Source organism: Lonchura striata, chromosome 1 (assembly GCF_050655825.1).
Source record: "Lonchura striata isolate lonStrDom1 chromosome 1, ASM5065582v1, whole genome shotgun sequence".
NCBI classification, from domain to species: domain Eukaryota; kingdom Metazoa; phylum Chordata; class Aves; order Passeriformes; family Estrildidae; genus Lonchura; species Lonchura striata.
The window spans coordinates 84850145-84874126 of record NC_140703.1 but is presented as its reverse complement, the minus strand read 5'-3'; the positions used below and the strand labels follow the sequence as shown (position 1 = coordinate 84874126).

At 36.5% G+C, this 23982-nt stretch overlaps 2 protein-coding genes across 9 annotated transcripts in view; one reads left to right on the top strand and one right to left on the bottom strand.

Moving 5' to 3' along the window:
• The window catches only part of LOC110479348 (interleukin-5 receptor subunit alpha-like), a 41237-nt gene extending 27191 nt beyond the window's left edge, over positions 1-14046 (bottom strand). For 2 of the 4 annotated variants that reach the window (XM_085582328.1, XM_085582333.1), the window contains exon 1: positions 394-14046. The gene's annotated coding sequence lies outside the window, so the exon portion shown is untranslated. The remainder of the gene's footprint in view (positions 1-393) is intronic. The other 2 variants (XM_085582335.1, XM_085582339.1) reach the window with 2 other exon arrangements.
• LOC146768747 (granulocyte-macrophage colony-stimulating factor receptor subunit alpha-like) lies at positions 12820-23199 on the top strand. Of its 5 annotated transcripts, none has more exons than XM_085582396.1 (10): positions 12822-12974; positions 14459-14527; positions 17456-17585; positions 17678-17853; positions 18595-18734; positions 19501-19539; positions 20289-20430; positions 20978-21068; positions 21645-21726; positions 22620-23199. In XM_085582396.1, the coding sequence occupies exons 3-10, from the start codon at positions 17458-17460 to the stop codon at positions 22695-22697; spliced, it is 876 nt and encodes a 291-aa protein (XP_085438522.1). In that variant the 5' UTR covers positions 12822-12974; positions 14459-14527; positions 17456-17457; the 3' UTR covers positions 22698-23199. The 5 variants fall into 5 exon arrangements, with proteins under 5 accessions (XP_085438535.1, XP_085438522.1, XP_085438521.1 ...); XM_085582395.1 differs by having other exon boundaries at positions 12836-12974; positions 14444-14527; XM_085582401.1 differs by lacking the exon at positions 12822-12974 and adding an exon at positions 14045-14174 and having other exon boundaries at positions 14444-14527.
• Positions 23200-23982: the final 783 nt, after the last annotated feature.

Here is a 23982-nt window from a genome sequence, read left to right as displayed (position 1 = left end):
CAGTTTATATATTTTTTTCTTTGAAAAATAAATAGTAAAATTATCAAAAAAGACAATTTCAGGTGGTCCTGAAAATTATATTATGCCAAATTTAGAAAGTAAATTCAACTATTAAACAATGAAATCTTTTTTCATCATTCTAATGCACAGTCTTAGATGAAGGGAATCACTAGGACTGTTTGTCTGATTAAGGCTACCTAAAACTTAGATTTAATTTAGGGTTGTCAGGTTTTTAACACTCCCCATACCCCATCCCATATTTAATAGTGGAAGATATAGAAATTGATCAATGAATGATGAAACAATAAATAGAGGTCAAATAAAGTTTAAATCTCTTGGTAGCTGAAGAACCAAAAGAAGAGTACCATTTACAAACTTTTTTTCAAAACTTACCTTAATTTCAATGCTTGTTAAATCCTAGGTACCTATGCATCATTTGGGCTGAGAAGTGGGACAGATCAGCACTGGAGAATGTCTTGATTTAGGACTACAATGAGAAATTGATTCAGGAGACTTCCCTTTTCATAAGGCACTCCCTCAGAAAAGCCCATTGCGAGGGCCACTTCCCACTGAGGGGCTGAAGCACACCTCTGCATAAAGCAAACACTGACTGGAACCTTACCCAAGGTCTTTGGACCTCTAAGGAGACACATCTCTGCATGACTAACTCAAAAGCCAGAGCTGTTACTATTTTTCCCATTTTTTATATAGAAGAGGAAAGTTTCAAAACTTATGTATTTTAATAAATTTTTATCTTTTAGGAATAAGTCAGATTAAAGAAGAAATTAAATCACACAGTTCAAGTGTGACCTATGAAATTAAAATCCCAGAAAGATCCTACCCTACTTGCCATTGTTTTGCTGGTTTTTAGTGGCTAATATGCATCTTTCAGTGTGCACCAAATTAGAAAAAAAAAAAGGTCACAGAACTAATAAGGAAAAAGAATAAATAAATCTTGAATATTGAACAGGTAGAACTGTCTAACTCTTCATAGCTGACGATTTGCCCAGCCGAGTCTCTGAAATTGTCCTTTTATGTGACTTTATAATTTTAACTTGCAGTTATCACAAATGGAATTGCAGGACACACTGACAGTACTTACAAATGTCATTCTGGGGGGAGTTGACTGACTTGATAAGTGGGATTTAATTTAAACTGCAATAAAATCAACAACTTTGTTCATACACACTGATATTTTGCTTTCCAGCTTTCCATGTTAAGCTGGATTTGGAGGGGCAATAATGGATAAAAATTGTTCTGGTTTTTTTGGGTTTTTTGTTTGGTTGGTTTTTTTTGGGGTTGTTTTTTTTTTTTTTGGTTGTTTTTGTATTTTGCTTGGAACAGATATGACTCATTATTCACATAAAAAAAGTTTATTCACTAAGGATCTGACTCCAGATCTTCGTGCAAAAATGAATTTCAAGAGTCAAGACTGCATTATTTATTACCTTTTCAAATATTGCCAAATTTGGACAAAATATTTCACAATCCCTTCTATAAAGGGCTGAGAGGTCAAGTAATATAGTTTTTATAATTTGCTAGCTAGTGTGATCCTTTCCAGAGCATGGAAACTAGCTCTTCTTTGCTTTTCCCCATCTTTAGATACTGGACACACAGCAGAGAAATGCTGAAACATAAAAGACCTTTGAGGCTTATTCAACAAAGTGTTAGAAACCCAAAGATCTTCACTCTCATCCCAGGCTGAGGCTGTTACAGTTATGTATGGAAACAAATATATTCTTTCAGTGTATGTGTGTGTGTTAAAAATACATGTTTCAAAGAAAACGCAAATACACAATCAAACAAACAAAAAAATCCAGCTATAGAAATGTTATAGAGAAGATCAATGAAATGTTTCGGGTTGTTAATGGTAAAATCTTAAAAACAGCTGCTTTGTCTTTTGGGTGCCTCTTTCTTTCAATGAATATTTTTGTCAGCGATTACTCTGACTGACTTACATCTAGATTTTCCTGATACACAGATTCAATATACTAATCTTGATCTTAGATTAGAAAAGGATATATCTAGGTCCATGTGTTTTTTGATATTTTTTTTTTCTAAAGCTAGATAGTACAATTCAAGGTTAGGCTAAACCAACTTTACCTCAAGTGCTTGAAGGCAATTGTTTCCTTGTTCTGGTGTTAATCAGACATGATCTTATGGTGGGGATGTACAAAACCCACATTTTTCTAATGATGAACTAAGATAAAGGAAGGTAAATGCTTCTGGAGAACTCTGACTATATTTAAAATTATGTTTTATTTAAGTGAGAAGAATATGACTTCGAACCTCAAATCCAATGGTAATAATGGCAAACCTGACCAAAAGCCCAGGATTCAATTTTTAAAATGTGGAAAACTTAATTTCCCCTTGTATCTTTTTGTTTATTAGAAAAACAACATGCAAATTTTTCCTGGTTAAGGTATGTTTTTTACTTTGAATTAATGGTAGCAACTCAACAAATAAACTCAACAAATGCAGTACGTTTCTTCCTCTTCTCTTACACCATAACTCACTGCCATTACTGACTTCAGAGAAAAGTTTATTACTTTGTATGCATTTTCTGGAGCTCTTTTAAAATTTTAAATAATTAAAGATTTTTACTTTCTTTTTCAAATCTTCATATGTTAATTTATTGAGGAAAGCAGGAATGGTAGGAATTCAACACATTTTTCCCATCCTTGATAGACTCTCACACTGAGTTGTGTTATAGTTTCAGTCCATCAAAGTGATGCACTGGAACCAGATGTGGATTTGAGCTGATCAAAACAGCAAGCCATGTAATTAAAAATATCCACAAAACCAGTGCACTCTGTAGTTACTTCAGCAGGATTTAGGTGCCTGTGGAAAGGAACAACTGCTCAATATTCATAAAGCCTGTGCTCTAGGCAGTGTTTAGTACTTGACAGCCCTTTCTGTCTCAGTGCTCTGAACCCAGTGTGGGGCCAGTGAAGTCCCATGCATGTGACCAAAGGACGAGGTCTTTCCCTTCTCACAGTCCCTGCAGTCTAGTTTGTTCTGTCAACACAGCTAGTGCTTGCAGTCACATGCTGGGGATATTTGGGGTGCTCTTGAGTTCCACCTCTGTTTACACCAAGAAAGGAAGAAGGGGAAAACTCATCTTTAGCTTTGTTTTGAAGTGAAAATGAAGTTTCAGAAATTTGGGCTGTTAGTAACACGTTTCACTGCAAAGGAGTAGTGAGGATGGCTTGAAGGATAGCAGTAAGGTAAATGGAGTGTCCTGAAAGTGATACGTGGTTGTCAACAGAAGGGAATTTTGAAATCACAGCTTTCTACTGCAGTGACTAAATTTCTACCCTCTGGGTCTCTTAGTTCTGTTTTAAGTCTGATCTCATGTTTCTGTTTCATATAATAGGGATGTCAGTCGTTATTCAGCTTTCTACTCTGCATCTGCAGTCCCAAAACGTAACATTTCTCTTGTCATTGATTATTTTGTAGTACTTTTCAAACTATATGTATGTACATACACCAATGCAAGGCTTGAGAAGAGATCTCCTGGAGGAGATACCTCTTTGCTTTCTGAAAATTATCAGCTGCAAGAAACAGCCAACTGTTGACAGTGAAAGTCAGCCTTAGATACAAAGCCTCTGTTCGAGTTTTTCTCAAATCACACAGGCAGAGATTTATGGGAGAGCAATGTGCAGGTTTGGGGTACGCTGTAGCATATGGTGATTTTGCATCAGGGATGAGAAAGAGTCCTATAAAGGAGTGCAATACTGTATAGCCATGTTTGGCCTTGCCTAATCAAGGGGCATCAGTGAAAAGTTTTAATTATAAGCTCAGTGCTGTTAGTGATGTGAGTACAAAACCATTAGACTAAATCAGACCCATTTAACACCTACCTTAGGATATGCTCTGCATTTAATGGGAGAGATGGGGGAGGGCATGAATACATAAAAACAGATCCTTAATCTTTCCTGAGCAAGGAGCTGAGGCACGGAGAGATTATACAAGATTTCCAAATCACACCAGATATATCTGAAAGAGCTAATTGCTACTATTCTGTCATTTCCATTTTAAATTTAATGAACAACATAAAAAAATCCTCCATACACCGGTCAGAAGCTGATGTCTCATTATCCACACAAATTTCCTCTGGGGTGATGGTCAAACTACTGATGCATTACAATAGTTGTGACTACAAGGAGCCTAAGAGAATAAGGCTTGAAAGAATGATTTATCTTTTATCATTAAAACAATAGTATGAATCTAGAATATTTCTAGGAAGATACCCTCCTGTATTATTTCAAGGAAACTGGTGAAACATACCCTAATATAGATAAAATTCCTAGGCACTTCAGAGCATATATATCATCACCTGATTATTAATTTGTGCAGCTATTCCTGATCAGATATTCAAGTGATGACAGCAGTTAATGTTTTCTCCCCTTGTTAGGATAAAACCTTTTAAACCAAGAAGATTTTAAAAAACAAGAGACTCTAAACAAGAAAAAATTCTCCATTCTACTCCTTTAATGAATCATTGCTAAATTATCTCCATGCTGCTTCGATACAATTAATATAAAAATGTCCTTCTGAATGATTCATTCTATCTTCCTCCTTTGTTGGTATGCAGAAAACATTTCAGGTATTCAAAAACATTCCTTACAACATTTTAAAACTTCAGGTCCTAATTTTCCTAATTATGCCACCTTCAAGAACTAGGACTGGCACTGGCAAAGCATCTATTGATTTACAAGCAGTTACTAAAAATCTGCTTCCTGTCTATATTTCTGATATTAAATAAGACGTATTCTACTGCTCATATATGAGCACCTAACATTCTCAGTGAAGACAAGTATGTCAGTATTCATTATGAAACTAAATGGAGAAGAAAAAGTCTATCCACCTGCCATAACCATCATTCTAGGAAAAATTCTCTTACCCTTATAACACTCTTCCCTACCAAACTCTATCTGCCCAAGAGAACAACAGTGAAGAGCAGCATTTAACACTCTGTTGAAAGAAAACTGACTCTCAGCCAAGCAGTATGGTGATATAAAATTCATCAGAGACAGGCAGAGGGAAAATGTCCATCCATCTGCCAAGTGAAAGTAAATAAACTTCTTGTTTGTGGAACAGCTTTTGCTTACAGTTTCAAAACATGTCAGCTTCTTCACAACTGAACCATCTAAGAAAATAATTCCTCTTAGTCACTTCACCCAGAGAGATATTAAGCAATTCATTCTGTATTAGAGAAAGATGCATTTCTAGGCACTCTGCTCATCAGTATTAATTATTGGTCAACATTGATAATTGTGCTTGTTCAAACTCCTTATTACTAACCTGGAGCTCATTAATATTAATTCTTCCATTGAGGTCTTGTGGTGTCTCAGCCTCTGCTCAGGGTCAATACACTGAGAAAGAAAGCCCACTGAAAGGAAGTTGTGAGTGACTAGAATGTTAAAATGGTTAATGAGCCAAAACAACTGGCCATTTGCAAAAGTTTCAGGTGCTTTACTGACCATGCTCAAAGTAGTCATCCAGGTGCAGAGAAGGTGCACAACCACCACCAGAGGCTACAAGCTGGGGTTTGAGCCAGGTAATGCAAGAGGCCTATAAGATGCAGATCATATGAGGTGGGATAGTGCTTTTACCATGTCACATGTCCTCCTTTACACAAAGGACTCAGGAGTGAAAACTCCTTCCCAGGTACTGGGGCATTCAGATGTGGCCTGAAGAGATACATCCCTTCTGATGGGCCATAACTGGCTCAACTAAGGTGAAGAGAGAGGCAGCTGAAATGTCTTAGAGTGTGTCATAAACCATCAAAGACCTGTTACTGCACAGTGATCCACATCTTACATCAGACAGTGTAAGACTCATTGCCCCATGGGTGGTATCTCAGCATTCTCACTGAGCCTGAGCATGTATTAATGAACTGAGCTTTGTGGTTTTTGGGTTTCCACCATCCCCAATGGATCAAGACCGTGACCATCATTTTGACCAATGGGCATCAGGGATATCGAAATTGCAATAATCAAGTCTTGTTTTGGGATCCACGGGTGGTGATATCTTTCTACTCTTATCCTTTCTCCTTTGCCCTTATACATTTCTTAAGTATTATTTTTATGCTTTTGTATTACTGTGGATAATAACCAAAACATGTACATACCTGCTTTTATTGCAACCAAGAGCAAACATAAACCCTGACTACTTATATTTTATAATATTTATATTTACCTACCAGTCAGTGTCATTTCACTCTAATCTGCCCCAAAGAGATATATTAACAAGAATCTGATTTACCCTCACCTTCTGGGGTGGATTATTATAGCAATGAGTTTTGAAACAACTATATTCTCACCTGAAAGATTGACCTATCTACAGACACTGTTGTTTCTCATCAGCAAAAGAAAAAAAAATAGCCAGGAAATATTTTTATAAAGTCCTGACATGTTAGATAATTAATAAATCTGGGGTTTTTTTACTAAATTTTAGAAATATTTTTAGTAAGAGCCATCTGAAATGTGCATCTGTGCTTCAAAATAATCTGAGAGTGCAGATTGGGAGTTATTTTTCAGTATCCCAGTGGAGGGTACTTGATTTTTCTGACTAAAATACATTTTTTGTCTTGAGGATTGATAAAAACAGTGAAGGTGGAGGAAAAACCATGTTTAAATCTGTCAGACAGAAGAAGGCTGCTCCAGCACAGAGAACAGAGGGAGGTTTCCTGCCTCTGGAAACTTGAGAGAAAAGAGTGAATTTTCCTGACATTTTAAAAAGGAATGTTGTTGGGACTTACCTTTGGCAGAGGTTCACAGCTGTTTCTGTCCATCCATGGTTTACAGTGCCCCAAGAAGGACACATGCTTTTCTGATGGAGAAGATGAGAGGATGCAGCCCTCTATGATGCTATTTCGACTGTGAAGCTTATATAATTCCCCATTTAGTCTTCTGGAGAGTCCCATTGAGACATACTTTTCATTCTGAGATGATTTCTCAAAACTCTTAACTTCCACTATGGATCAAGCTTGCCTTAACATTTTCAAATCCTTTCCTGCATTCTGTCCAATGTTACTTCTCTTTTTCCCATAGATCAGCTTACTCACGTCCCTGTGTGCAATCAGATCAGCTAACCACTAAATCAGTCAGATCTCTGCCCTTTCAGTCACAGACAATAATTCTTTCCCCCCAACTCTTACCAGTGCACTTTATGATGCAAGTGTCACCACCAGCTCTACTGATGTCAGAGTTTGCACGTCTGCCCTGCTGATTCAGGATTATCATCAGTCTTTTAAACTGTTCCCTACATTAGGCTGAATCACACTAATTTAGCCACTTCCACTTCATTTTTATCTGGCAAGTGTATGTGGCTAAATGTTTATCTTCTTTTTAAACCATTGTTCCGTAGTTTATCAAGGTTTTATTTCTGAGGAAGCATAGAATCATAGAATGGTTTGGGTTGGAAGAGACTCAAAGATCATCTTGTTCCAACTCCCTGCCATGGGCAGGGACACTTTCCCCTAGATTAGGTTGCTTCAAGAGCCAACCAAACTGGCCTTGAACACTTCCAGTAGTGCCAAGTCCACCAATTCTATGGACAACTTGTTCCAGTGATTCATCACTCTCTCAGGAAAGAATTTATTCAAGTGTAACCGTCTTTCAATTTAAAGACATTGCCTATCTCACATAGGTTTTTTCCAATACCTTCAGGAGAACTTGGTAAAGAGGTATTTTTCTATCAGAGCCATCCCTTCTAATGGGTGAAATACTAATATTGATTATCTCCCATTAGTTCAGACCTGTGATTATATGGCTGAGTTTTGTACATGTCCTTTGAACACAAGAAAAGCCAAATCAGGAAAAAGTGTGGTCAACAGGTTGGTAAAGAAGGCTGCTAAACCTGAAAAGAACATGTCAGTGTGGCAAAGATGGACTGCAGTCAGATTTGGGATCTTTTCTGCTTCCTAAAAACAGTTGCTTTAATAGTATAACTGCCCTCAATATGGGTGGAAAGCATACTGAGAGCTATTAAATATTTAGTGGTTTATGAGCACTGCATCTTTTCTAAACATCTCATAGGAAAAATTACAACAAATTGTAAAATGCAGGGAAAATAGTTGTTAAAAAGATTTGAAAAGAAAGAAAGGCAGAATTTGCTTAGATAGTATATCTCACAAACTTCAACAATGAATCAATGAATGAAGTACATCTAAAAATAAAATATATCAAATATAAAACTTCACTACTATAACATTATGAGCCTAAGTCTTCTACAAAATGCAGAGGAAGTAATTTATTTACTTCCTTAATATTTTCTCACACAAAACTCAGAGTAGCCTAGACTGGAAGTGTCTTTAGCACAATTCTCTATGAGAGAGAGTACAATACTGAGTGGGAAAGAAATGCAAGTACTTATGTGCTGTAGAACCACAATTTCAGACTGATTCATATCACCTTTCTAGGAATAATCAGTTAAATGTCACTGTAACTTGAAAGGCAAAGGAATTCTGTAATAAAGAATTTTCAATCTTTTCTGTCAAGATAATTTTAACTACACAAATTAAATTCAGCTGTCATTATTTTCAATTAAAATAAATACAATCTAATAAAACAGCACTCTCCTCACTCTGTTCATTTTCAGCCAGAAAGAATCCTTTTCTGTTCACAGAGTTTAAAATTAGCATGGAATCTCGTAACTAAATTATAGGCGAATATAATATGCAGTTTTAATCTACACTTTAGAAATTAATCCCATCTTTGAAGTCTTGTTTAACATCCACTGTATGGAGTTTTAATTATGGGAAAAAATACTAAATATTATAATATTTTAAAATTATTAAAATAAAATCTAGGACTAGGAACTAACAATATCTGCAGCTAAAAACCTTTATTTAATCTGATACAGAAATTGGCTGGATAGAAACCTTCGAGCAGAGTTTTGAGTATAGAAAGCAGGCATTCTTTATTGCAGTATGCTGGTCACCCCAAGGATATTTCCTCTAATCAAGTGTGCTGAGCATCAGGTGAACAGAGATTGTACCATGCACAGTGATTACATATTCATTAGATATCCCCACCTCCTTGATTTTATTTTACATAATCACAATCTTCATGGGAAGCCCTTACATGGTTCTTTGGGTTCTGTCTTCCATGCCCCGTGTCCATTTTAGGTGGTTGTCCCTCAGTCCCCGTGTTTGAGTAAGCATAATATCATTGCTCTGCATAACTTCTGCTTTGTCAGCCTGGCAGAGCTGAGCTGGCATCCTGCTTGTGTTTTGCATGATTTCTGTCTGCCTAAGTTACATCCTTTATCTGTTTCTTCAAGGCTGTGTTTTTCTGCTCTACTGTCCTTGATAAGAGTAAGATGTTGTTCTGTTCTACTATCCTTATCAAGTGAGGAAAATGCTGTTCTGCCCTATTGTCCTTATCAAAACTATTTCCAATTTTCCACTTTTTAAAAAATTTGTTGTACATTGAGAAAAAGGCTAAGGTGAAATGTTAAGACCACAATAAATGTCCACTTTGGTTGGAGACTGGATTTAGGTTTCAAATTGTGGTAGACTCCAACTCCAGTGTGGATTATTGCCTGATGAAGTGCTCTGATAAGAAAACCAGTTTGGTTCTGCAATGAATATATTAACCACGTAGTTTTTAAAAAATTATTGTTTTTATAATCACATGAATAAAAATGAGTCTACTATAAATACCTTACTTGGAGCAAAGTCTTCCTTCAAAATATAGCCTTGTGTGACCTGGAGATCTCTGTTCCTACAGCTGCACATATATAGAAACAGGTGTGTCCATATCTGAGTAACAGTCTGAAATACTAGCTCAGATGCATGAGCTTTGGAAAGTGTTTACTGCAATGATATTCTATAAAATACCAAAATCAAAGAATAGTTTGGATAAGAAGGCATATTCAAACATTGTCTAGTCCAACCCTGCCCCCAGCCTGATCTTGAACACTTCCAAAGAAGGAGCATCCACAGCTTCTCTGAGCAACCTGTTCACAGAGACTGGGAATTGCCCCAACCCGGGACCAGGACCTTGTTAATTCCATGAAGTTTACATGATCCCATTCCTCAAGGCTGTCAAGCTTCAAGCCTCCCTCTGGTTGACATCTCCTCCCTCTAATGCAGCAAATGCACAACTCAGCCTGGTGCCATCCACAAACTCACTGAAGGGCGCCCTTGAACTCACTGGCTGTGGCACTGCTGAAGAGGTAAAATACGGCTCAACCAAGCATGGACCTTTGTGGAACACCACTTGTTACTGATTTCCACTTGGGCATTGAGGCACTGACTCTAGTATTTGGATGAGCCCATCCAGCCATCTAACCATCCATCTGTCAAACTGATGTCTCTCCAACCTAGAGGCAAGGCCGTTGAGGGGGACCATATGAGAGGACATACTGAAGGGATTTACATGGGCATGATTTGAAACTGAGTTTGAAATGTGTGGGTAGAAATGTGGTTTAGAGTTTAACGGAGTGACCCAAGGCTACTATTTACAGAAAAATTTTCCTTCTGAAGTTTGAGTGTGTTTTTTCAGTATTTGCAGGGGAGGAGAATTAAAGCAGAATAAAACAGGCACAAAACAAAGAACAGAATGTCTAAATATGGGAAGACCAAGTGCCATCAAGAAGCAAAATTATGCCCTCAGAAATCTCTAAGTAGCCTTCATCTTGTGTGCAGGCAGTGCCTTGATGCTTTCCAGACTCAGGGTAATCAGCCTTTCTGTTTCTTGGGAAGATTCTCAAAGTGGCCACATGATGGTAGTCTAGGATTAGGTACAAACAAGCTAAATCAAGAAAGTAAAGGAAATAAGGAGAAAAACTAATACTTGTTAACTAAAATAAATGTCTGGATGCATCATCCCCACACAGTGAGGACCTGAGTTTAATTCAGCTTTCAGGTATTGTAATATCCAGAACAGAACTGCCAAGTGTACCTACTGCATAGCCCTGTACTGAGACGTGCTGTGTTTGGAGCTCTTTGGTCCTCTTACAGACAAATTAATATCTAGCAAATTTCTGCTTATACTTTCCTTCCTGTTTCTAAATACCTCACATAAAAGGTGGCTGGTTTAAAATAGATTCAACCAGAGCAAAGAAATCAGAAATAAAGGAAAGATTCTATTTTGATTATTGACCTCTTTATTACTATAACTGCAATGTTCACTCTTGGCATTAGCTATGAAGAAGACTAAATGAAATAGTGGAATTCTTATGTTTTAAATTAAAGGCTCCAAAGCTATTAATATAAAAGTTGTACAATTATTCTGGTTTTTAAAAGAATACAGATTGACCCAAAAAGTCTGTGGTAAAATGTGTTGCTCTTGAAAAGGATGCCTTTAGACTACTCTGGCATGCAACTCCCCTCCTTTTCATTAATCAAATTAATCATCCTTCAGAGTGCGTAGCAGCTAAAGAGAACTTCATCAAGGTTGTCTGGCCTGGTGAAGTCATCTATGTTTACATCAAACACTGCTGTGAAACTCTAACTGACAAGACTGGGATGCTTGTGTAGTACTCCAGATCCTCTACAGAGGTGATCTTGGGTATAAGCATGAAGCCTTACATTCCATACAATTAATTAAATTGCCTACATTGAAACTGATAGAATGTTGTTTACTCTGTATAGATATTGAAGATTCTATCTTTTCCAATCTATATGAAAAAAATTATTTAGAAAAATTACTAGAAAATGAATTAAGATTTTAATTCCAGCTCAGCTGCCGGTAATTTAATTTCCTGTAGCAGTTAAACCATCACCCAAATTCTCTAGTGCTGGGACTCAGGGTTCCAAGAATAATTCAGTTCTGAGAACAGAATAAGGTCCAGTTGCAAGAATTACAGAAACTGAGTAGTTACAAAAGTCTTGGCATTATTGCAGAACTCCAGCAGACCTCTTTCAATTCCTCTACAGAGCAGCAATGAGAAGTCCTTACTTCTGCAGGTCCTGAAATGAAATGTCATATCAGGGTAAATGTTAGTGTCTTGCTGTTTACCCTATGAATAAAATTGAGGAATTGAGACCTAAAGAAGAGGAAATGTCTCAAGAACCATCCCCTACCTATTCTTTCTCTGCCCAGAAGAGCAACAAGAACAAAGACTGATGGGAATGAAGATGTGCAACATACAGACAAACAGAAGGAGGACAGATTTTATATGATTTACCACTCTTCCAATGAGATATAACACTGAAGAGTAATACACTCAGTGAACATTATAAATAATGAGATTTAAACGCTGTTGTCTAATGACTTCATTTTTCTGCTAAAAATATTTAAAGATGAAGAAGGCAAGGAGCTCTGTACTCAGACTGTGGTGTGGGGTACATGAAGAGGCAGGTTCTATGCTTCTGAGTTCCAGGACACCAGCACAGACGAGTGACATACTGTTGGTTTGGTACACTCAGGACATTTCATACATACAGAAACTTTTCCTGATCTGTGCATTGAATTTACCCAACCCAGAAAAATGTGCACACAAAGCAGGAAGGTTGTCGAGACTGGTGACATGGTTTGCTACCCACCTACAGGGAATGAGGCTGGCTAGTTCAAAGTTGAGAGCAGCTCTTCTGCAGGCCAGAGCAGTGGGCTGATACTCCTGCACAGGGCAGCATCCCTAAGCAATAAGCAGAAAACAGTGGCATGGCTTGAAGCAATGATAGCTAACCCACACTCGAGACAGAAGGAAGACCCATGTTCATATATCTTTCAGGTGGTGCCCTGCACAAACATTTATATGAAAAATGTGTGACAGAAATGAATGAAAATTATGTGAGTCAAATAATGAAATGGGCGCCTCTCTATTCTGACTCTGTCCCAAGGCTGGGAGGGACCCTGCTTCTCCCCATGGTTTAAAGGAAGTAAGGATAAGGGAAATGAGGCAATGAAATCACATTGTCAAAGCATGCAAAAATACACCAAGGCAAAGTCATAGTTTCTATCCATTTTGTTCTCCATTACTGTAAGCACCACAGAAAACAGGTTTTCAAGGACAAGGTAGGTTTAATACTGTGTGTTTTTCTTTTCTATTTTTTTCTATTTCTCTTTTACTTCTAAGAAGCTAGGCAAAGAAATACTGAGTTTTGTCATTTCTTATAGTTTTAATGTTAAAATAACTGTGAGGGTTGGATAACGCTACCTGATAGCAAATGCCTACTTTCCTCTGATGAATGTCTCAGACAGTATATTTTGATGGCACATTTTTTTCACAATCTGAAAATAATTGTATAATTGTATTTTAAAATTCGTAGTTCCAGTGTTACTGGTCTCAACCACATAGCAGTATTTTGTTTGTAAAATTAAACCTGAATTACAGAATTTGAGACCCTGTGTTACTTTCTCTTGAAAACACAGTCAAATTGGAAATGTTTGGATTTTAGGTCTTTGCATGCATAGAGTAAAATCACTAAATGGAGTGAACTTTTTTAGGAGTACTGCATTTAGGCATGAGTAGAATGGAAGTATGTCAGTGACCTTTCTCTTTAACAATTTTAATACTTTAGAAGATTTCATAGACACAATTCCCTGAAAATGCTGCAGGACTGCAGTCATAGTCTTAGCCTCATAGCACATCCAACATGGAAGCAGTAATTCCATTCCATACTTTCCAGCTGACTAATGTCTTTCAAGATCTTTCAGGAGCAAAGCTGGGAAATGAATCTCAGGGGTCTACTTTAATGTACTATTACTCAACACAGACTTTCCTGTAACAAAATATGGTCATATAAAAAAACAAAGTATAAGTTTTGGGGTTTTTTTTTTCAGTTACAAGCCTTTCTTTTCATTTGCTATAAAAATCATAGAGGGATAAAAATATGATAAAATATATGGCTATGTGTTACTCATCATCAACAGACTACTGGACAGTTTTTATTTTCATCTAATCGCCTCTCTAATCAACTGCAGTAGCATTTCAAATTTTGAATTCCTGACATGACTATCCCCTGTGAAAAGGTGCTGGGTTCAGGCTTCTCTGAGCAATACCTTGTTTTGTAGAACAGAGAGTAGCAGTAGCCAATTTTCATAGAAATTACTTCACACAAATATGCTTTAATTTTCCCAAAGATTTTCATCAATAATCTGCACAGGACCTATTTGAGATATGGGAGGAAGTTTGAAACATCTCTGGGGAATATAGGACTGTTCTGCTGCTGCAACTGTTTTTCTAAGGAGAAGCAGCACATGATACTTGCACAGGTATAAGAATGAGGAGTAAAAGACATTTTCAATAATAATTTTTCATTTGAGAAAATAATAGTGGCAGTATTTTTATTTAGTAATTACATGTGAATTCCAGATGATGTAAGAAAGGAAAGGAATGAATCCTCTTGGATTTAGCTAACAAAGGTGGATAGCTCAGAATTAGAGAGATTCCTCTGGGCTATATTTTTGGTGCATTGCAAAAAGTAAATATAGTGAAGCCTTCATTCATCTTGTCCCAGAACAGATTTAATGGTCTAAAGTAGCTGGTTTTTTTCCAGGCTGTGTTAAGGCAGTATAGAATTACTGGTTCCCCTGTGAGCATCTATACAGCTTTTCAGGAGGTTAAGGTAAGACAAACTCCACCTCATACCTAACAGCATCTTCAGAGTTAGATTGAAAGGTTAAAGTAATTTAATTACTTTTAAAAATTTTTAGATATTCTTTATTTCCAATATCAAATTTGTTATCTAACATATTTTACAAAGTATCTGGTCAATTATGTCTAAGATCCAACAGTTTATGCATTTTTTAATTGAAGAATGACTAAATAAAAGTAAAAATTCTTTTGGGCTCAAGACCCAAAGGGGAGATCCTGTCCTTCCCTCCTAGCAATATTGGTAACCACGAATGGTTGCAGAGCGAAATTTTCTTATCTCTGTTATTTTTCTTAAGATAAGGTGTCTACATTGTTTCAGATGTCTGCCAAGAAATTGAGATATTATAAACAAACAAACAAAAACTGAAAGCACTATATGTACTTGAAATAGTGGATTGTTATGCAGTTGCATGCAATCATAATTGTCACATCTCAATTAAGTATCTTACCTCTTTCATGAAAATAATGTCAAACTTTCTAAAAAGAGTAAAATATGTGAAAATAAGTTATTTGTGTCTGAAGCAAAGGATGCTTCAGAAGATATTAACATACTTGCATATGTATTTTATTATTATCATCAAATAATACAGGAGGCAGTTTAGAAGGATGAGTACAATATAGAGAAATTAAATTAGTTTTTGCATCACAAGTCACGGAAAAGACTAATAAGAATATGGTCCTACCCTTTTTTATGGGAATAAACATGTGCAAATGACAAATATGGGGCATATCAAATAGGAGTGGTTAAGCAAAAAGACACTAGAAAAATGTAGCCAGTCCTCAGTATAAACTGGAGGCAGAACAATATCAGTGTCTCTTTGAAAGAATGTGAGGTAAAAGTCTCATGAACTCTTGTCTCTATTCCAGGTGTTGCTAAAAATACAAAGGTAATGCTGACAGTGTTGGATGAATAGAGTAGGCTCAAAAATAAACCTTACAGAAAGGGCAGTGGTGTTTATATATACTTAACCAGAATTTCTTTGACTTAACCACAGAAATAAGAATAAATTAAAAATGAAAAATAAATGCCCTAAAACCTTGGAAAAAAGGTCCAATCAGCAACAAGTATAGAGAGGCTCATATCTATTCACAGCATATGCATGAATATTTCCTTTGTCATTGAACACTTCAACTGCTTATTGGCCCTCGCAAGAACCACATTGTGAAGTGATTTAAAATCAGAATAACTCTTTTTTTACTAAAGGCTTGAGGAAGCCAACCTCTCCAAGACCCTTGCACAGCACCTGTGATCTTTAACTGCTGCATTTACCCAGCAATTTCTTCATGGGGAGACAAATTCTCTATTCATTTTGTAAATGGGGAAGTGAAGTGCACAGACTTGGTTGGCCCAGGGTCATAAAGTGAATCTGTAGCAGACCAGAGAGCTGATCCGTCTCCCTCACCTCATCAAGTACTGTAATCACTGAACTCTCACAAACAGTCTGTTAAATATATATAAACTTAATACACATAAATTGGATGTAAACAACTCTGTGCTGAGAGTTTTGATACCTCTAGTGGCTAAGTATAGGTCAGTATTTATTACAGCTATGGAAATAGCTCTTAGTTGCTAGCCCATACTGTCATCCCAGAAGAGCTTGTTCCACTATTTCTGATAGAGGATAAAAGAAACAACTGAAAAGAAAAACATAACTGCTGAGAGGAGCATTAGTTGTAATGATGATCACTTGTTCAAACCTACTCACTACTGGGCCTCACAAAAAGTGGTATTAGCACAGCCAGGGGGGCAGGATGGAATCAGGATCAATGAAGGATGGGAAAAGGCAGGGCATGCTTAGGCCAACACTGCCATTGAAAGAAATGCTGCTGGACCAAGCTCTTGAAAAAGTTTCAACTTTCCCCATGGAAGAGAGAAAGATTTCCTGAAATCCAGCAGTACTTTGACATCTTTATCATATCTTTAAGAATTTATCTTCATTTCCAAAAATGTAAGAATCAGATGCAGAGTTTTAGGGTGAACAAGAGAGGTAAATGCAAATGTTGTGTGTGTGGTGCTTAAACTCAATGAGCAGAGGTTGGATTAGTCTTGGAAAGCTGTGGCCCAATCCTTCAATTCACAGTGATATCTTCATGTTGGAGATCTCACTTTTTGGTAGGGGAGAAACACACAAGGAATTCATTCAGGTTATGAGTATAGGTTGTAAGTTAACTGAAGCAAACTGTAAACTTCTGGTTCAGCTTTGTCTTGATTTTACACTAATTATAGGGATATTCAGGCCTGTTTCTATCACGTTCAGTGCTAATAAGATTCCCTCTATCCTTGAATCCAAAGTACTGGAAGAGATTAACAGCCAGTTTCAATTCCTAATTGAAAAATACATCATTCTCTTCAAAACTGCAACACTTCTGCAGGGATTAGCTTCAGGAAACAGTCTCAGGATTAGATTGTAAACAGCCAGCTGTCACACAGAAGAGATTCGTGAACATCTTATTTAAATTATTACTGCTTTGAAACTAAGGGTCAGAGCACTTAATACAAGCACAGCAGAGAGAACTTTGCCACCCTGCTCATGGTTGTAGAATTTACATTCCACTGTAGACTGGGCCTCAGCTAAACAAGGGGTCTAAACAAAGAACACTACAGTGACTGTCTCTGTTATTAACTTCCACTAACTCCCTATGCTTGAATTGATTAAAGACTCAGTTAAATCCCAGTCACATCTATGGCTGCAGGAACCATGATAGATAATCCATGGCTCAACAGAAATAAAATCATTGCCATCTTCAAGTAAGGACAAAACTACAAGACCAAAACAGTCAGATTTGTCAAGCAGATAGATAAAAAATTGCAAAATGAGCCTGCAAAGATCTGTGTTGTTGGAGCAGTTATTCAGTCTTTCTGCAGAGTGGACATGGGATATTCTTTCTGTGTTTGCAGGCATGAATGGGACAGCCATTGAACATTTTGCCTGTGTCATTTTTAATGTTTCCTTCATGAACTGCACCTGGCACGTGGGCAAGGCTGCTACAGAAGACACCCAGTATTTTCTCTACTGGAGACCCCGAAAGTAAGTCGGTCTGCTTGAATATCTGGAATTTTGATTTGTGTTTGAACATATGACATTGTCAATATTTTATTGATACAATATTTCATGCAAAGGAAAGAAGGTGTCACAGAATGCCAAAATTACATCAAAGATACCTGTGGAAGGCACATAGGATGTCGATTTCAAAATGTGACAATAGAAAATAGCAATGCATATTTCCTTGTAAATGGGTCCAGAAGTGGACAAAGCATTCAGTCATATGAGAAGAAGATACTTCTATACCAAATTGGTAAGCCTTTTTTGTTGATTTAAATTTCAGCTATATGTTAAAAGAATTAAGAATTCATCCATGGGAAAAAGAAGACATTTAAAAAAATATTTCTTCCTATAATAGATTTGGAGTTTTTTCACTTTTTCTCAGCCCTAAAGTATAAGAATGGACAAAAATTAATAAATACAGAAACAATCTGAAATCATAGGTCAGAAAATATTGAACATTTCAGTCAAATATTTATTCTTTGAGAGAAAGGTGTCATTTTTTAGAACTAACTAGCTAAGGATTCCTGAGTGGAACTGTCTAGATCTTTGTCTTATTCTCTTGTAATGCTGTTAAATCCACATAATGAAAATAACTAGTTACCTTAATGCTGTGAGCCAAAACTCCCCTTTTTTAATGGAAAAATGTTAATTAAAAAATCTGTTTAATTTGAATATAGTATATATTAAAAAAACCCTTAAACCCAAGAAATAAAACCAAACCTGCAGAAATCACATGCTGAATTCAATAAAATGTAATAAATGGCTTGTGTTTTTAGTTTTCCTTACTGTTGCACGTGGTCCTCCAGGCTCCTCAACTGAAATGTTAAATCAGGGGGTTCCTGCTTCAGAATATGGGGACAGTATAGAAATTCTGCTAAAATTGCATTACGTCTTTTTAGATCAGTTGCCTGAACATCCACCTATAGTTTTAAAACTGCAGAATGAAGAGAGCTATTACTAATCAATAGTATTTCTGATTATATTATTGTAGAAAAACTCACTCCTCCATTAAATATCACAGTGAACTGTACAGAAGCTTCTCACAGATGTAGTATTTCGTGGCAACAACCTCAAACAAGTCATGTGAAAAGAAGGAGTTGTTTCAAATATGAAATTGTCATAGAAAGCAAGGTAATAATAATTATGGCATTTAACAGCATTTTGTTTTTCTCTATTTCCACACATAACACCATACAACCCTGTTCTTATCCCCTCCTTTTGAAAGCTTGAATGAATATGGAAAGTAATATTGCATCCTTCAAAAATAAAGTTCAAAATATTTGTGAGCTTATTGTTGCTCCAACAGTGAAAAATTGAAAAAAAAGGAGACATAACTTAGCTAAATTAAATATTTAAGAATGGAAAAGTTACACAGGCAAAAAAACAATGGAAAAAATGTCTGAGTTGATTTGTGAATTTTAGATACTTTGTTTTAACAATAAAAATGTAAACATTTTGTCAACCCAGGACTTTTTTCTTTTGTTTAGTGCTTTGATGCTCAATTCTGCAATCAAATTTAAAGGGTGCAATATTTCAGAGCATCAGTGGAGAGGAAAAACTACTTAGTGGAAGAAGAGTTGATTTGTGAATTTTAGATACTTTGTTTTAACAATAAAAATGTAAACATTTTGTCAACCCAGGACTTTTTTCTTTTGTTTAGTGCTTTGATGCTCAATTCTGCAATCAAATTTAAAGGGTGCAAAATTTCAGAGCATCAGTGGAGAGGAAAAACTACTTAGTGGAAGAACAGCTTAAATTTCACAGTCTTTAAAAGAAGGCATTTAAAATATTACATACACTTTTTCTTTTTGAAAATCAAACATCCATGAGAGAAGACCCTTTATTATATAGTAACAAAAGAATAATCCTAAAAATTAAACTTTTCTCTTGTTGCTAGGCTGATGCTGAGAAAGACACCAAAACCACATCTAAAACAGTAAGTGTGTATTAATTGAAAATTTATGCTATATTGAAATTTCTTCTGTATCAGAGCATCTTCCAACCAAATTGGTTTGGTTTCACACTACCTGTTTGAATGTACTGCACATGATCATTATTCATAAGTTTTCCTAATCTGAAGTTTTAAACTGTTTTTTATAAAATTTGGTAAAAAAACACCTGCACATGTGAATTTAGATATTACTTCACAACATCTTCCATTTTGCATTCTTTTTTACATCCTAACAGATTCATATATATGTAAAAATATGGATCATGATTCTGTGTCACAGAAAAAATGTGGGGAATTTTTTTTAATACTCTCTGGAAAAGATTGAGATGTAAGAGGCCATAAAATATTACCTCAAAGATTAGGCCAATATAAAGATGGAAGAAAAAATGATATAATCTGGCTATTGAACTCTACTTCAGTTTTGAAAATATCCTCTGTAACAAAGTGCCAGACCTTTGAAGAATTTTTTCCTTGAAGTCCCATTACTTGGCAGAGTCTATGGAGCCAGGGAAGCACCCAGCGAATTTCATCTTTATTTCATCATATTGCCCAATAATAAAAATGTTCAAACAAACGGAACTAAGATTAAACAATCTAACTTACTAAATGATAGCTTTCTAATTATTTCACTCTGTTCTCTTCACAGAAAGATTATATAAATGTAAAATATAAAATTTTATCATAATTATATAAAAATAATGCAAAAATTCTCATTCTACTTATTTTGCATTTAGGCAGCAATCATTGAAAGTAACTCCTATCTATATGAAAGTTTCATCTCAGAAAAAAGGTACAGCATCAAAATCAGAGCAACAGATGCAGGCTTTTGTTTAGTAAGCCCAAACTGGGGAGAGTGGAGTACACCTGTGGAGTTTGGTAAGAATAAAAATCCCTTCCTTGACCTTGTTCAGTTATTACCTATCTGCCTCATTTTTTACTTCATGCTTAATAATGGAACCACATTGATAATTGCACATTAATTTCTTAGGACAAAGGAAGTGGAAGAATTGCCATATCTCTTACTATTAGGGGGTTCTCCAATCATTCCTGGGAGACAGTGCTTCTTGCACAGGGGTAGTGAATGAAGCAGATCTTTTTGAGGTCTGTTGCCAGCTGTTTTACTTCTTCCATCTCTGCTCCTGATTTTATAATCTCCTTTTTCCTGCTGTTGCTCTCTGGCACCTTGGATATCTAAATACTCTGTAGGACTCAGCTCCTCAGGTTTCAGGTTCCTGTGGACAGTCCACATACTCTTCAGCTACTTTATTCCTTTGCATGCTACAGGGCAATGAGGTGCTGAGCTAAAGAAGTCATCCCTGCATGCAGTGTTTGACACCCTGATGCAAAGCAGATTGCACATAGCTGTGGAATCATTCATGTCCTGTGATACTAACCAACACTTTGATGATTGCTTGGTTTTCAGGAACACACCAACTTACATCTACTTCATCATATATGCTGTTTCTGATACCAGGGCTGGCAGCAGGTCTCACATTTTTCCTTTACATTACAGTGTAAGCCTTATTTTCTTGTGCAAAATTTTTAATCTATAGTTGAAATAACACTTCCCCCAACAGAAATTTTCTGGCTTCTTTTTAAAGGAGAGAAGGAAGGGAGAAAAATGACATTGAGCTATACTAGGAATCATCCGCTGGATGTTCCTCAAGTATGCTATATACTTCTGATTCCCAACTTTCTTATCCACTTGATTAATATAACACAATGTTTTCCGATACCTGGCCAAGGCCTTTTATCAGTACCTCTTTCCCACCATCAGACCCTGCAATGTAGAGGGGTGGTGCATGAAATTTTTTCCATGTTTTGACAATGTTTCCTTTTCATATACTTAAAAAAGCAACTTCCTATGAGGCCTTAGTAAGTCATAAAATAAATTGTTGTCATGCAAATTCCGAACAACAAAATTATAATATTGTATTCAGCCTATGTAATTTTTAGCTACTTTTGAATTAGAAGAATACTACTTTTGTCTTAGAGAAATAAAATAGTACTTCAGGAGCATTATTATACAGGATGTGTTCATGTGTTTGCAAAATAAGTCTTTTCTTCACCAAACCTTTTCATCACTGTAGAAGGGCTTATTTGAAAAAAACATCTGATACAGTACCACAGCCAAGAGACCCATTCCGTGAGCCCTCTCCAATGAACTTCCAGGTATGCTTTGTTTCCATTTGCCTGAAATTTAAAAAATTTAGTCTCAAAGGCATGACCTGACTGTCAGAAAGATGCACACAAGTAAGAATCAAATTTCTTTCTTTTTCTTGTTCTTGGGATACAGACAGAGAAAGTCCACACACAAATAACTTGTCTGTTTTACCTTTTCTATTACAAAATAATTGTCATCTGTCTACCTGGTGAATTGGAGAAAATGCAGTTTCACCCTGCCATCCCTATAAGTCATATGCTATCACTAAAATAATGCTGAGCATAAGTTTCTCAGCACAACAATAATGCAGAAGCAGGCAGGGAGAGAAGGGACAAAGAAATCGTCAGTAGTTTTGCCATACTAGTAGTTGGCAATTATGCTGAAGGTGGTAAACGTTTCTAGGGTATGCTAAGCGAGAAAGTAGAGCAGAATGTTGAGAGGTGCTAAACTTACGTGGAACACTGGAATGACTCATGAGAAGGAACAAAGACACACTGCAGGAGCTGCCCTTCTAGAGAGCATGTTGCAGTTTGCTGCAATTTTCAAAGTCTTTAGGTTGGCTGCAGGCAAGTCTGGAAGACAAAATTTGTATGCAGAAATATGCTGAATAACTGGCAAGCCTTTATAAATACTTTTATTTTCTCTCCCTTCATCATGTTATCTTTTCTATATTTTAAAAGATTATTTTTCCAGCTTTTCAGTCAAAAAGACATTGTTCCTCTTTGGGAGCTTCCCTCATATGGAGGGAAGACCTGTACATGTCTACCTTGGTCTTCTAATTGACACAGTCCTGCTACAGGTTTTATACAATAAATACAAATTTGAATGACAGGGGATTAATAAATCATGACTAATTTCATGCATGAAACACTAACAAAATGTCACTTTCTTCCTTTAATAGGCAGAATATATTAATCTATTAAAACAAGAAGAAACTGAAGAAATAGCAAATATTGAAGAAGAGATGGAATGCAAGTGAAATGAGCAACTTGATTTTTTTCAAGCTTATATACCTAACTGGCAAAAATTAAGAGGTTTTTTATATTCTCTCACTCCTGGAACCAGGGAGAAGAGTATTGGCCATAAAGACAATTCCAAGATCTTATCTCTAAAAGACTCCTTGTATTTGGTTGCATTTTCTATGAACAGTTAAGTTTGGACTATTTCTGGTTTGTATTATGATTAATACTGCAGTATTTCAGAAGAAAAATATTTCAGTATTGCTTTGGAAGCTATTTTATTTTTTTTTCAACAACATGCAAAAGAATAAGAACAACTAAACTTAAGGGGTTTATTCAGGATCTCCATTGGTTCAGTGTCTCAAAAAAGGTACAGTCATACTGAGATTGTGATCAGGAATGAAATTTGACATCTACATGACAGCCCTCTGTATGAAGACCCGCCAAGATCAAACCTCTTAAGAAAGATCACTTGTTCATACAGAGTAGTATTAAAAAGTTCTGGATACAATCTTCCCATAAGTCTATTTGTTGTGTCCTGTTTTTCATCCCTTCCTATCTGTGTTAGATGAAAAAATTACTTAATATATGATTGCTAACAGGTAGCAGATGTATATACATATATGTATATTTATTGAGTGGGAAATATTGGAAATTGAGCATTTGAACTCTCCAGCAGAGGCCTGTCACTTGCTAAATTGTAAATGGTACAGGCTAGTTGTGTGCTTTTATAACATCTGGATGAAACAGAAGCATAACAGCCTGAATCCTCCAATGAATAAGGAGATATGAAATAAAACCCTCAATTTGGGTGCTAATCACATATTTTGACTTTCCTTTTGCATGAAATTTAATATGAGTCAGTCCTGCCCTGCCAGCCAGGAGGGTCAACCTTGTCCTGGACTGCATCAGGCACAGCAGGGCCAGCCAGGCAAGTGAGGGGATTGTCCCCCCTCCGAAATGGGACAGCCTCACGCCAGCTGCTGGGGGCAGTTCTAGGTGCCATAACATAATAAAGATATAAAGCAATTAGACAGTGTCCAAAGAACGGCTACAAAGATGATGAAGGACCTTAAGCAGAGGCTGTATGAAAAGTAGTTGAGGCCATTTGGTCTGTTCAGCCTGGAGGAGACTGAGAGGAAACCTCATTGCAGTTACAACTTCCTTGTGAGGGAAAGCAGAAGGGCAGGCACTGATCTTTTCTCTTTGGTGACCAGTGACAGGACCCAAAGGGATGGCCTGAAGCTGTGTCAGGAGAGGCTTATGTTTGGTATCAGGAAAATGTTCCTCACCCAGAGGGTGTTT

Bases quoted from the DNA above. Each gene is read 5' to 3' on its own strand.
- LOC146768747 (XM_085582409.1), top strand. From the start codon at position 17,458: ATGAATGGGACAGCCATTGAACATTTTGCCTGTGTCATTTTTAATGTT. The intron at 17,586-17,677 runs GTAAGTCGGTCT...TTTCATGCAAAG, and splicing joins CTCTACTGGAGACCCCGAAA to GAAAGAAGGTGTCACAGAAT. The intron at 17,854-18,594 runs GTAAGCCTTTTT...ATATTATTGTAG, and splicing joins GATACTTCTATACCAAATTG to AAAAACTCACTCCTCCATTA.